This window comes from Nanorana parkeri, unplaced genomic scaffold, assembly GCF_000935625.1.
Source record: "Nanorana parkeri isolate BGI_ZX_2015 unplaced genomic scaffold, ASM93562v1 scaffold1568, whole genome shotgun sequence".
Lineage (NCBI taxonomy): Eukaryota > Metazoa > Chordata > Amphibia > Anura > Dicroglossidae > Nanorana > Nanorana parkeri.
Window position 1 is genome coordinate 96,729 of NW_017307836.1, and position 14,807 is coordinate 111,535.

Sequence of the window (14,807 nt, forward strand, 5' to 3'; positions counted from 1 at the left end):
GAGTATATACTGCTAACACAGTGCAGACAATACATTTACAATTATACTAACCTGAATGGATTAAATGATCTGTATGTAGCCCTGTACTATGGATCATTTAACCCATTCATGTTAGCAGAGGATCATTGTAAATGTATTGTTGCAGGCACTCTATATGTACATGTACTATATACTACATATAGAATGCACTGAACAATAGATTTACAATTATCCTCTGCTAATATGAATGGGTTAAATGATCCGTAGTACACGATATGTAGCCCTGCACCCCCTTTTCCACTTACAGAGCTAGGTTATTTTTCTTTTAAATAAATATTAATGTAATTTTATTGGTATCTATCTACCAGTAGCTGCCTCATTTCCCACCCTCGGCTTATATTCGGGTCAATACTTTTTCCCAGTTTTTTTGGTAAAATTAGGTACCTCGGCTTATATTCGGGACGGCTTATACTCGAGTATATACGGTATATTCGGGGCCGGATTTACTCTCCCTGCCGCCCCAAGGCCAGGTTCCGCAATGGCCTTGTGGGGAATCCGTGCCTGAGTATATTATTAGCAAGTAGGAGTGTGCTCAGGTTTGGATTGAACCCTGTCCAAACCTGCGCTCCTCAGAGCAAAGAAAGTGCCATGGGTATCTACACCCAATCAGCTGTGGTACAGGTATTCCCCCAACCCACAGCTGCATGTAAATAAAGGGGCGGGATGCTTGTTTTGATGTTATTGCCTTATACGGCCATATAGCCATAGTGGGAAAGTGTAATTTACCAGATATAGGTTTGTCACCAAGGTCAATTACTTCAATTCACTCCACCCCTCACATCAAGCTGCAGGCATGGAATTCCCACCAGTAGCTAATTGGGTGGCAGAAGAAGCTTCCTTCTGTGCTAGCGCACAGAAACACAATTTTTAATACCCAATTTTCTGATAAAAGTATTAAAGATGAGTTTGTGTCGAGTTAATAAATACCAAATATGTCAAGCTTCAAAATTGTGCGCGCCCCTGAAACAATGAAAAACTTCAGTACCCAAAACTATCCACATTTGACGCTTTAAAAACTTTTACAGATCATCTAATTCTACCAATGCATCCCTCTATGTATGATGATTAATAATAACATAAACATGTCAGGTGTAAAATGCTGTGATTGTGAAATACTTCCACTTGCGGAGCATCCACTTCCTGCTTTGAAAGAACTAAAATGACTTCAGTTTGGCAAAGCAATGCACACTGGGATTGCCTTGTCATCAACAGAGCATTGCTGGGAAATCTCATCTGTAATCTCACAAGATCTCAGGGAAAGGCATTTTCCTCCTTTGAGATGATGTGCATGGTCACATGTCCCAGTCATATGTGCCAGTAATCCAGGAAGTAAACGGAGAGCTAGTAATCTGCCCTTAGTAAACATGGCCACTGTCAGAGGACTGGGGAAGAAAAGAGAAATAAGGTATGCAAAGAATACAAAGCCGGCAATTATCTAGAAGTATGTGTGTGTAGATCGTCATCCCTAAACATTTGTAAAGGTGTGTTTTGTTATCATTTTGAAGATATGGGTAAAGGTCGGCTTTAAAGCCCCGTTCACATTGAGCGATTTATTGCGCGGTAATTCCCGCGATATTGCGGCAAATTACCGCGTGATATCGCGCTCCAATGCATTTCAATGGAGCAAAGGGTCCTGCTGTCGCGGGTCGTGTTTCGATACAGCCGGACCCTTTTTGGAGCGGATTTAGCCGCGATTCAAGCTTGAACGCGATATCGCGCGGCAAATCTCGCGATATCGCGCAATATGCAAATCGCGTGACAAACGCGCGATTTGCATATCGCGCAGTGTGAACGGGGCCTTACTGTATATCTGCCTGGAGACCGTTTACAGGGTACATCTGTGGCAACAAAATGGTAGAGCAGACTCCCATGGTTGTTTGTTCATCTCCTGTGTGTGTAGAATAGACCAGGGGACTCATTTTGGTCACACAGGAACAATAAGAGAAGTTGTCTGACCTCCGTTTTGTATGTCTGTACATCTGGTGGACTAGATTGGGGAAATGCGTTCACATTTTTTACATTGACAAATGAGTGGAAAACCAAACCATCCACGAACAGTCTGGTGGAGCAATAACAGTTTAGAAAAGGATTACTCTACATAGCTCCTGGCACTCTGTCCTTGAATACCATACACATTATCTATCCTAATATAAACCATTTTGAAAAGGAAAGTTTGTTTTAAAGTGACTTTGGCTTTATTTAAATGGATGGCCTTTTCCTGTCTGACGTGAGATCGGTTCCCTGTTAACAGCCAAAAAACGAAACACAACCGGGTAAGTGTCTGGCACTTTAGTGTAGGAGGAAATGTGTGGCGTAACTGCTGATCATAAAAACAGGCAAATGGTCATGTCTGCAGAAGATAATGGAGTTGAAAAAAATGAGTGTAAAAATAATAAACTACAGCTTACTAGACCTTAAATATGGTGGCTGCATTAGTTTTCTTTTTGTAGGCTCTTTTTCCTTTTATTTTCATCTGGTGATCTGGCCAGTAACACTTCCTGCCCTACAGTGACGGCACTCACTGTACTGTTTCTATGTAGTTTCAAAATGTGGTGCTTCTGTACCAAATATATACACCAATGTATATCCCAGACAGGTGCCGCCATATTCTACAGGGGTATGCAAACCTCTGTGCCACCGTGACCTCCACTGTAAAGCTGTAAAAACACTCGCCAGATCCACTGACCTCACAAGAAGTAAGAGGTTGCTTTATAATACACCCTCTGGCTGGATCATCTTTCACACCCAACACCCACTTCAGATAAGGTTTCCTTGAAGGCCCAGTCACACCATCACCAGTGCGTTCGGCCTCTGAAACGCAACTCGGCTGGCTCACTTTGTTTGGGGAGGGGGCGTGGCAGTGCATTGAACTCAATGGCACCGCAGCCACGGCCTCCGCCCGGGGTGCGATCTGCAAAAAAAATGCTGCATGCACTATTTTTTTTTTTTTGCAGATCGGACTGGAACGCTGGCACTAATGTGCCACACGTTCAACGCGAGCGGCGGGCGTGGCTGCATTACCATTGAGTTCAGTGCACCGCCCCAAAATGAAGTGAGCCGGCTGGGTTGCGTTCCAGATGCCGAACGCACTAGAACGCATTCTTGATGGTGTGACTGGGCCCTTAGTGGAATCGCCACGCTTCTTCTGATTACCAGACCGGACAGCCAATAGATCTGATGGCCTGGCCCTTATAGAGGTCGGATGATCAGAAGGGATGCACAATTCTCCGTCGCGGCGCACTGCTGTGTGTTGAAATGCCTTTTTATGCATTGCGCTGAGTAAAAATGTAGACATGCTTGCTGCATTTGTATGCAACACACACCAGCGCACATGTATGGTTTGAAGAAGGCACATAGAAAGCATTTTGTGTTACGCCTGCGTTGATCAGCGCCAATCAATGCAGCTCTTCATGCCTGATGTACATGAACCCTAACTTATCGTTGGCATGATTACTTGATGTTTACAGAACTGGAATGAGCCTTAATAGCAGTGACGTCTCAGCTGGCTAAGTCTGAGATTTCAGTCAGACAGAGGGAGCTGCAAAGCCAGCTGCTCTGTTGTGCGTCCTCTTTGGCTAACCAATAGTACTTTGGGAATCATTTGTCATATACATATTAAATGTTTACTTGTAAAACAAAGATTGTCTATAGTTTGTGAAAAAAACCTAAAAGAAACATCACCCCAAAACAGAATAATTTCCCTTTTGATTGTAACATAATGCCATACCTTGGAAGCCCTAGTTTACAAATATTCTGGATGATGGATTGAAAACTGTGATATTGTCACTGCAACACACATTAACAGTTGCTTCACTTGTTTATTTGCAGGCAGGAGCCGATAGGAAACCAGTTTCGACTTTGTCTTCAGGTGTTGCGTGCAGTCCAGAAGCTGGCCAAGGATTCTACTAACATAGCTCGTGAGACCTGGGAGGTCCTGCTACTCTTCCTGCTGCAGATAAATGACACTCTGTTGGCTGCACCTACGGTCACAGGTTAGTGATAGTTGAGACATCTTTTTGGTTTTCAGAGCGTAGAACAGTAATGATTGGGGATGCACCGATACTACATAAATAGCCAGTAAGAACATAACACCCATTGCCGTTGATAATACCGTGGTAAATGTATTGTTTTTCCTCTCTTTCTTCAGGAGGCATAGCCGAAAACCTGGCTGACAAATTAATCGGGGTTCTGTTTGAAGTCTGGTTCCTGGCATGTACTCGCTGCTTCCCAACACCACCCTACTGGAAGACCGCCAAAGAAATGGTAGCTAATTGGAGACACCACCCTGCCGTGGTCGAGCAATGGAGTAAAGCAATTTGTGCATTAACATCTAGGTGAGAGTCTCTACCAGCAGTGCTTTCTGCCTGAGAGAGAATATTAACCTCTTGCCGTCCGCCCGTAGTAAAAAAACGGACGGACGGCACTAATGAGGAAAATATGATTGTGTCATGTAAAACTACTAAAGTGGAACTCCAACCTCCAGCCAAAAGGTTTTTTTTCTTATGGGTTAGTTTCTTGTTTGTTTTTTGCTATATTGTAGGAAGAATGGTGTCACACTATTTTTACAGTACATAAAAGGTTAATTGGTCCTGAACTTTCTTCAAAGCGTCAACGTGTTTGATGGTTCTATGGGGCCATTTCATCAGGGCTATAATGTCCTAAAATATCAAACGTGTAAAATCATAATAACGGTATAAAAACTATTTACACTTTCTTTTGTTAGGAGTCGATATTGTTTTTATACTATTACCATGATTTATACTATAAGCTTGGGTGTTTTTTAATATAGTGCCCAAGGACCCAATCATGACCCTTGTGCCTTACCCAAACATGGCCCATGTACCGAAGAGCAGTGATGCTGTCCAAAGCTGAGGTTCCATCACTCCAGCTATTAGGATTTTGCCCGTTTTGGTTAGATTTTCCCCTTCTTTTACAAAGGCAGAACTTTTAGCTAAATATCCTATTCCCTTCTGTGTGCATGGCAATCCTTTTGAGCTGGTGGCAGAATATCTGGAGTAGTCAATCCAGAAAAGGGGAGAAGTGTAAAATTCTGATTACAACAGGGCCCTGGTTGTCGCAAAGACAGACCGCAATGGGAGATCTCCCATGCAGGGACATAGCAGTACAAACCTGACAGAAGATCTAACCCTCTGCTCAATCTAAAGTATTGGCTGGGGATTTTATGGTTAAAGTGTGCCCAATCCACAAAGATTGGTGCACTTGCTTACCTCTATCAGGTATACTTGCCATTTATGAGAGACCAGAACAGCCTAATTGTAAGCGGTCAGCATTCAAGCGGCTTTGATGGACTTTATGATCTGCTACCACAGATTTCTTCTCCCTGTTTATAGGGCAGGACAGGTTCACCCCCATAATGGTACAAAACACAAAAAGAGCCCCCAGCACACCTGCCAGCTAGCCTGCAACAAACAAATTACCCTGTCAACAGCATGCGGTAAAAACAGGTTTTAGTTGCACAAACCTTTGGCCAAAAATATGTAGAAGCCACACTGCCCCGTCAAGGCTCCTCTGTGAAATGTGGTCCTTACTCTATTTATGGGTCTCCACCCTATAATGGGCTTCTCTTTTTGAATTATGCAGGCTGCTGCGGTTCACCTACGGGCCCTCATTTCCTCCTTTTAAAGTTCCTGAAGAAGATGCCAATTTGATTCCTTCTGAGATGGATAATGAATGTGTAACACAAACCTGGTTTCGGTTTCTTCACATGCTCAGGTAAGTGCTGAACGTTAGTAAATCCTTTTACAGACATTCAAAAAGAATATGGGGTACCCAAATCCTTCTTACTCCACTATCTACAAATTAGACATGCCACCGCAACACAGCTGGCTCTACAAAATGTCATATTACAAACCGCAGGCTAGATACGCTTCTAAATGTAGACCATAGGAAATTCATCTTTGCCTATTACTCCATTCCTTTAACATACGTAAAGGCTAATGACTATTAAATCACTGGCAAAAATGGCTTACCTTCTCTTTATAAAAAGAGATGTGGAAAGATATTTTGGGCCCATACATTACTACATGTATATCCCCTAAGCTAAATTAATCCAGTTTAAATACTGGTACCATGTATTTTATACTTCACATAGATTTATAAGTTGGGTAAACTAGAAAATCTTAATTTCTTCAAATGCTATGTGCTCCTGGGTCACTTCCCCAATTTGCTTTGGGATTGCCTCAAGGTCAGACCCTTTTTGTCTGAAATTACACATTTCATAGCTGTACATCTTGGCTACATCTGTGTATGGAGCCGTATAGTTGCGCTGCATAAAGATGCGCAAATAAAAAAATGGACCCGAGATGCGTTCGGGCTCTGTATTTCTGCGTTTTTTACGTGTGCAGCCAGATTTGCTTCGGAATATCAGCAGACTGGGTGGAGCATGCAGGTCTTATCCCTTTTCTTTACAGGGTGGCTTTTTAAAAATAAAGTTGCTTTTAAAGTGAATTTCATTTGGCCTGATAAGTGCCCAGGGTAACTGTGCTGAATTACTGGCCAAGTCAGCTTAAAGTATTGAATGCAGAGGGCTACCATAATAGCTGGGCAGCTAGCATTTGTAGAATAAGAGCGCAATGATAGCCTTCATGTGCCTCTTGGAGAAGTTTTCTTGAAGGAAATGATTGTTGTGGCACTGGAATGGATTTCTAAGACTTTTAGTTGAACAGCTGAGCACTGTGTGTCAGAGCTAATCCTGAGCTGTATGTATGAGGTCTTTCTAGGAACTTTTATGATGGGATATACTGTTTTAGAGCAGTGGTTCTCAACCTGTGTAACCTCGGGACCCACATTTGTCCTTTAGAGATTAAGTGACGACTCAGGTCGCACTGCAATAAAACGCACAGCATTGTGGTACCGTGCATTCCAGTGCGGGCGTTCCGTGCGATCCTCAGCTTGGGGTCTAGTGCTGGGCTGCTGTGCTGTGACTGAGCTCCATCCATACATGCGTTGCTTGTACAACTCCCTTGTGTGCCCTGTAGAGGTGCTGGGAGCCAGAATGCGGCGTCACTCCGGTTCAGGCACCTCTACAGGTCACGTGAGGGAGTGTAAGCAATGCATGTATGTATGGATGGAGCTCCCTCGTGGCCATAGCTCCAGCCCACCCCACCTCAAGCTGACACTTGGTGCCAGGCAGCATATTATGAATGACTGCTCAGCACAAGGACTGATATTGCTACGCTAGGGGGAGGCTGAGGAGCCTCTCACATAGAAAAGGGGAAGGCACACTGCGACCCACTGAAAACGAGGTCGCAACTCACTTTTGGGTCACGACCCATCAGTTGAGAACCAAGGTTTTAGTGGATATCTCTAGATGTGACTTATTCCTTCCTAATCTGCAATTTTTGTTTCTCTTACAGTAACCCTGTGGATTTGAGTAACCCAAGCATCATAGGCACAACTCCCAAGTTTCAGGAGCAGTTCCTGAATGTGAGTGGAATGCCTCAGGAGCTGAACCAGTACTATTGTCTGAAACAGCCGCCCCAAATCTTCTTCCGGGCCATGAGGGGAGTCAGCTGCCTTGTGGATGCTTTTCTAGGTAATGCTGGCATATTTAAGAAACCAGACACGAGTCTTGCACATGTATAAATTGATCCTTCTCTCTCTCAGCAAGAATAAAAGTCAATACACAACTTCCCAATGTATGAAGCTGTAGTGCTTCTTTTTGTACCCACCATAACCCAGTAGGGAAGGGAGGACGGGATTAGTAATACTGATTGTGCCAGTATATCGGCGCAGCATTTTGTTGTGCACACGAGAGCAGGTCTACCACAGCAGCAAGGGGAAATGTGGACTCCTTAGGAGTTTGTATTCCAAGTATGATTGCATGCTGTGTTCACAGACAGTGGTTCCGTCCTCGTTCCAGTTTTGGTATTCTGTCTTGCCCGCAAGGCAAAAAAAAAGTGGGTAAAAAAGAGCTGGACCTTCAAAGTTGTCCGCTGACTTATTTTTAGGAAATTAATATTCATTTCCTATGCTCCTCAGCTCCATCTAGTGATCAAAATGCTGCATTTTCCTTGTATTTCATCGACTTGAAAAGAACATATACTAATAACTTTTTGTTTTTGCTTCTATTCGCACAGAATGAATGTTCACAGAGATTCACAGGACCAGTGTCTCTGTGAATGATTTTATAAATACACCCCTAAGTGTATAGCCATCATTTGCAATTTTAATTGGTATATCATTTTAAAGTAGCCTTTTGAAATGGCGGACGTTTTTTAGAATAAGCTATTCTGGAAGATGGCTTTCAGATGGACATCATTGGAGTGGATCTCACAGCCTCAGCAGTCATTTCAGGAAGGGCAGTTATGTGCGGATATATTCAAGAGATCTGTCAAGTAACTGTTGCAAACTGATATGTTTCTTCTTCAGGAGTTGCAGTCTATAAGAACATGGGTTTGGAAAGATTTTCCAGATATGGTATCGATGCCTCTTACATCACTTGTACTTAGTGTTGTCTAAAAATCTGGGCTACAGGAAATGGTTATTAATAACTGCTGATTCTGTTCTGTCCACTTGGGGTAACTACTCACCAGCAAGCTGCAGTATTCTGTGTTGTGCAAGTCATGTTTGCATTCTTTCTCATATAGTGTATTATATTTATTTAGTGATCTCACAAGTGCTCTGACTTGGTGATTGGCCAACGTTTTTCCTCTTTGCTGGGTTCTGTAAAGATTATTTATCCAGGTCCTGATATACCTAGTAGTACTTTTAACTCAACTTGTTCTATCATTCTAAAGACATTTCACTTCTCATCTCACTGAGTGTCAGGGACATACCCAAGCATCTATAGCCACTGAATCGCCTATGGCAGTTATAAATACTGTGGGGGGAATTTAACAAAACTGGAGCAGTTGCCCATGGCAACCAATCAGCTTCTCTCAAGTTACAGTTACATTAAACCCTCAGATTTGTTAACATAAACCAATACTGTAATGTGCGCCTTACTGTAATCCATGGTAGTTTCCCTTCTCTTTGCTGCTCTTCCTTTTTAAATCTGTATCTGTTCTATGCTGGGCAGAACTTCTGTTTTGCAGCAGACTGCCTTGTCTCTGAAATGGATACATGGTGTCTGTGTGTAGGTTTGCAACCTGAGCCAGCACTAGAGGAAGAGGCAGTCAGCTGCAGAGGGAAGTTCTCCCCAAGCATGAGAAGACATGAGGATTTAAAAGGAAGAGCAGCAAAGAGAAGGGAAACTACCATGGATTACAGTAAGGCACACATTACAGTATTGGTTTATGTTAAAAACATCTGAGGGTTTAATGTCACTTTAAGTAAAACCAGTCAGTAAGTTGATAAAACATTCCATCAAAAGCTGCATCTGTGCTACAGTTAGAATGGTTGCTCTGTTTACTAGACACCCCCTTGTGCCAGAATCTACAGAGCATCTCCCAGGGTAATTTGGAGTTAAGTTTATTACCAGCTGATGTGCTCAACATACAGTATGTCACCATTTTCCATTATATGCTCAAGGCTGGTTTTAACCTGATTTCTGACTTTTTTTCGATCAGGCCTCCTATATGTGAAAGCCAGCCTGCAGTGGGTGTGTTTGGGAATAGCTCTTCTGTTGCATGCGCATGGGTTCCCAGATCACAGGATTACTGAAGAAAGGAAGTGGGGTGGGCTGGTGCACTTTTGTAATACCCAGGGAGGAAAACATGAAAACCTAGTTTAGTAGGCTGCCTCACAGTTGGAGTGGACGGTACCTGTAAAGTGTGTGTGTGTATATATATTAGAGGTGCACCGAAATTAAAATTTCTAAAAATGTTTTACTTTTAGGGGCTTTGGTGAAATATTGGGGATCTAAACAGACCCCTGATATTTGCCTTTTTAAAATAGAAAAAGAGATTGAGGACACAGAGTCCTCAATCTCTTTTTCTGCAGCCCCTGTTATAAATGAACAGGAATCCTCTATACTGAGTGTTCCTGTTCATTCATAACATGAGGACATGGTATGTTTGCTATAACTACAACTATGAATGAACAGGAGGGGATGTAGATCACTGAGTGTTTGTAAATAATTGAGGACATATGTTTACTATATCCTCAATTATGAATGAATGGGAGTGATCTCTGACTGTTTGTACCGCTCTCCATCCTGACACGCGGTCACAGGAGGCTGGGTGGTGCAGGAGGAGAGCACAGCCTCCTGTGACGGCGCTGGCTGTCTTCGCGCCCACACACCGCTCTCCTCTGATCTGTCACAGGAGGCTGAGCAGTGTGGGAGGAGAGACGCCAGCTGCTCAAGGCGCTCTCCTCCCTCAGCGTTCAACCTCCTGTGACAGTTTCTCTCCTTCCCGCTGGGATACAGAGCTGCGCCCAGCGGGGAGGAGAGAATAGGATGCACCGCTATATCAGCAAGAAAATGGCACTTTCGGCATTTTTCCAAAAGTGACATTTTCGGACAATATTTTGGTGCATCCCTAAAATATATAGATTGTACTGTCCACAGCCCACTCTACAATTCCAACACTTTCCAGTCCCTTATCCCGCGGCATATTGCTTGCAGAGTCACCAGTCCGCATGTCAAAATCTTCTGAGCCGGGCCCATGCATGCAGAGTAACTCTCCATTTCAATCTGCTCCAGCAGAGTACAAACTCTCCATAGGGTAGGATGGAGAAAGTACTGCAGATGCGTGAGCCATGCTCGAAGATCATGACATGGCTCGGCAACTTTGTAGGCGATCTGTCGCTGGATGCGACATAATGCTGGTTGTAAAGGGTACAGTTTAATTTTACAATCTTTGCAAAATCTCTTCGGCTGGCCATTGCATTAACACAAACATAGCGTTAAGGGGGTAAGGGGGGCCTCAGTCTGCACTTTTTCTGTGCTGCTGATAATTTAGAAAAACGCAAATGTTTATGTATCTTTTTTTAGCAAACAGTATTGACTTCCAGAATATAGAATACTGCACTTTCATAAATCCATTGGGCAATAAAGACAATTGGTGATTTGATTTATGTAGGATGGCCTAATCTCTCAGCATGTTTCCTTCTTAGATTTCTCCAATCTCAACATTTAAGATTTTTGGTGTAAATGGTGATGGGGAAATTTGGCAGTGGCCTTTGATCACTTTCCATAGATGACGTAACTTTTCAGAGGGCAGTTTAATTGTGTTGCTGGTCTGACTTTTGTATATGTGCAGAATGCTACATACTACAATTATACTGCAAATACTCTTGATGCTTGTTTTGGTACAAGAAAATATCTTGCAGAAAATGCATTTTACATATAAAACAGTTATGTTTATTTAATAATGCAAATAACGCACAGGATCCCATAGCACCAAATGTGTCTGTTTACATGAAACTGCTCAAATCAGGTTGTAATTGATAACGGCACATTATTGCTCTGTGCATTGTGTTATTAAATAAGTTATGTCAAATAAGAAGCAAATGGATCAAATCTTTAAATAACGTTGGGATGGTCTTACATTCTGTTTTGGTTCTCATAGCAGTCAATTAAATTTAAAGTTTACACTGTAAAATATAGGTTGCTATGTAGCAATACAAACTGCTTAAGACCATCCTTACCCTAGATGTTTCTTTTAATTTGCTCTGAAAAGGATGGAGATGGAGATCCAGGGTGGGTAATGTTAAAGAAAAGACCGGTATTGTGGGCGCTGTGCCCAAAAGAAAAAGGCAGACAAATGGCAAAGGGCTAGGCGCCCAGTATTGCTCGTGGTCTTCCTGCCGCCAACCCTGTACCCATAACTGACTGACTTATCCTGGCTTTTTCTCCACTGTGCATCTTAGTAGAGTAGGAGAGATTGCCTACTTCTGGCAAAGCTGCCTCGCTGCTATCTGATAGGAAAATAATTGAGCAGGAGAGGTAGGGGAAGCATAGGGCCACAGACTGAATAAAGCAGAAGCAGAGAGATCCATGCACTGCAGGGACTACGGTACAGTTTACTCTCCAGCAAGGAGATGTGAGCGTCATAGTAGTGACATCCCAAAATCTCACAAGACTAGCAGTCAGAGGCACATCATGGATATACTGTACATCTATGAGGCTGTAGGCACAGGAGTTCTGAGGTTAGGAGAAAGTAAAGACCAAAGGTAACATTTCACGATACTGCTTAGGCACAATTTATATTTCTAGATGCCCCCTTTTATAGAGCCGATCTTCACTTTTTAAATTCAGGTCCACTTGAAAGGAATCTATACAAATTAAATCGACTTTGGAACTTTTGAAGTTGTACTATTAATCAGTAATCTTGCTGAAATAGTAAGCTGATGGTTTACTTAATCTGTTGAAGAGCTGTTGTGTTTTTTGTAGTGTTTTTTTTTATTTTTTTAAAGGGATTGCTTGAAGCCTCCACTGTCCTGTAATAGCAGTTGAACAATGTGAACAAATTACTTTGCTATCCAGTAGGCACCAGAGCTTGACAACACTGCCTAGTGCATTCTGTAATTTAACAGATCTAATTAGGCATGCCCCCTGTCATCTTTAGCACTCAAAGTTCAGGGGTATGATAGATACTTAACTATTCCTCCACAGAGCACTAAAATGGAAGGGCAGGACACACAATTCCACTAAAAAGGTATTTCTCTATCTTCCATCGAGACATCCTATTAATCAGGTTAAATTGCTGTCTACAGGAGGTTGGAACACTGGCAAACCAAAAACATGAAGACCAGCCCCCCTGTATAACTCATTCTCTGCCCAGCATGCTTCAGTTTTTTTGCTTGTGTCCTAGGAGGTTGGGCGCTTTTTTCAGAAGCTCTGAGAAGCTCACAGCATGCAGTGAAATTAGAGAAAGGGCTCATCGTGAACACATTTCGAAACACGATACGAGCACATGCCCCAATTTCGGCCGAGCAAATGCGGGAAGCATGTTGGCAAATTTGCAACATATACTACTTTTCCATATTTGGCGCACGTCTAGTGACCCAATGGGGATGAGAACCAAATGCGGAAAACAGTCCCGCAACGCCCTGGTGTAAACAATTTCTTTCCAGGAGAGGAGCCTGTGCAGCTGTCCAAAACTGGAGGGAAGGCCGGAGTTCAGCTTTTAATGACTGAATAAAAAAAAAACTCTCTACCTCATGTTTGTGACTACAATGGATAGCCACACTGACCAATAGTGCTTTTGGGGTTGAGTCTTGGCTAGACCTCAGGAGCTGGGGTGAAAATTTGTAGAACCGTACCTTGGGCTTTTTGCAGCTCTTGAAACACCCTGCAATGTATCTGAAAGTAGTCCATTCAGGTCTGCAGTTACGTTATTAGGTTTAAAGTGAAAACGGGTTGACTTTAACGTTATTTAAAACCTTTATTTGCTTTTGTAACATTATTTTCCTGCTTTGGTTGGTTTAGTTGACTGTAGTAGTGTGTACGTGGTTAATCTCCTCCAAATCATAACATTTGATTCTGCTGGCTTTCTAATAGTAACCTGTTTACCTCCCGTTAGGTATCTCTCGCCCCAGGGCTGACAGTGCTCCACCGACTCCTGTGAACCGGCTAAGCATGCCACAGAACACGTCAACCAATACCACGCCTCCACACAGCCGGCGACATCGAGCTGTCACTGTTAACAAAACCACCATTAAAGCCAGTGTAAGTTGACTTGCTTGGGAGGTCCCTAATCTGGTGTGTTCTAGAACAATATGAAGTCTTGCATCTTTTTTATTTTAAAGAAAAAAATGATGCCCTTGAAATTGCTATTTTGGTTTATAGTGGGTGCAAATTGAGTTACCCTACAGGCTTAAGGTAGGCGTCTTTTTACCCAAGGTAACCATAATAAGTTGATCCAGTGCCTACAGCAATGAAATATTTATGATCTTTGATTTACCATTTGATTTTGGAATGGATGGAGTTCCCCAGAAGATAACCACATTTACTGTAAGAAATTCATTTAATCAAGAATTTTTCCAACATGGTCCATTTGAATTTGTTAGTCACTGTGGTCGAAATCAATCATTGATTCGACCCCATCAAATATTAGAAAGTTGAATAAATGTTCCAAAATCAATTTTGTTCAGAATTCGTTCGGCGTATACTCTACTTTTAGGGAGCATGCACAATGCTCCTGGGGATGCTGTATTTGCTATAGCTTAATATACAGTTATCTATGGCTCCAGGGTCTTCATCAGTCAGTAAAGGGAATAATTGGGTGGCAGAACCATTAATGATCCCAACACAATTCTTAAAGCACAGCAAGGCCAAAGAGGGTATGTTTGCAAACTTGCTTGATTTGCTTAGATTATATTTAAGAATATCCATGGCATCTTAGTATCCTCCACTGATTTATAGGGCTGTAAGGCTGGGTTCACACCTAGGCGTATCGAATATGCGTTTTTGTCGCGCGTTCCGTGCCGCACGGCTTTACGTTCGACAAGCGTTTCTACCGTGATTTGCGGTAAAAAAAACTGCGCAACAAACGCGCGTTTCCGAGGGCTACCTGGCTGTATCCCAATGGATACGCACGGCAAATACGCCCCAAAGAAGCTCCTGTACTTCTTTGGGCATAGGGTGTTTTGCGGCGTGTTCCTACGCCCTTGTAAAACGCTCAGGTGGGAACCATGCTCATAGGCAATCATTGGTTTTCACATGTTGAGCGTTTTACAGAGCGTAGGAACGTGCTGTAAAACGCCCAGGTGTGAACCAGGCCTAAGGGATGTGTCTGTACGTGTGTTCAGATTATTTCACAAGCACCTCTTAGAGCCGTATTATGCAAATACCAACCAGGGGTGGCATAGTCATTCTCTGACCAGCCTCCTTTCATTGTCAATGCTTCTCTGTTGAACAC

At 42.8% G+C, this 14,807-nt stretch overlaps 1 protein-coding gene across 1 annotated transcript in view; it reads left to right on the forward strand.

Annotated features, from left to right (window-relative positions):
* Window positions 1-14,807, forward strand: part of RALGAPB (Ral GTPase activating protein non-catalytic beta subunit) — a 66,267-nt gene that overhangs the window by 7,819 nt on the left and 43,641 nt on the right. Inside the window, exons 5-9 of the mRNA XM_018570654.1 lie at window positions 3,868-4,031; window positions 4,187-4,373; window positions 5,641-5,772; window positions 7,416-7,594; window positions 13,470-13,615. Coding sequence (XP_018426156.1) covers window positions 3,868-4,031; window positions 4,187-4,373; window positions 5,641-5,772; window positions 7,416-7,594; window positions 13,470-13,615 — 808 coding nt within the window. The remainder of the gene's footprint in view (window positions 1-3,867; window positions 4,032-4,186; window positions 4,374-5,640; window positions 5,773-7,415; window positions 7,595-13,469; window positions 13,616-14,807) is intronic.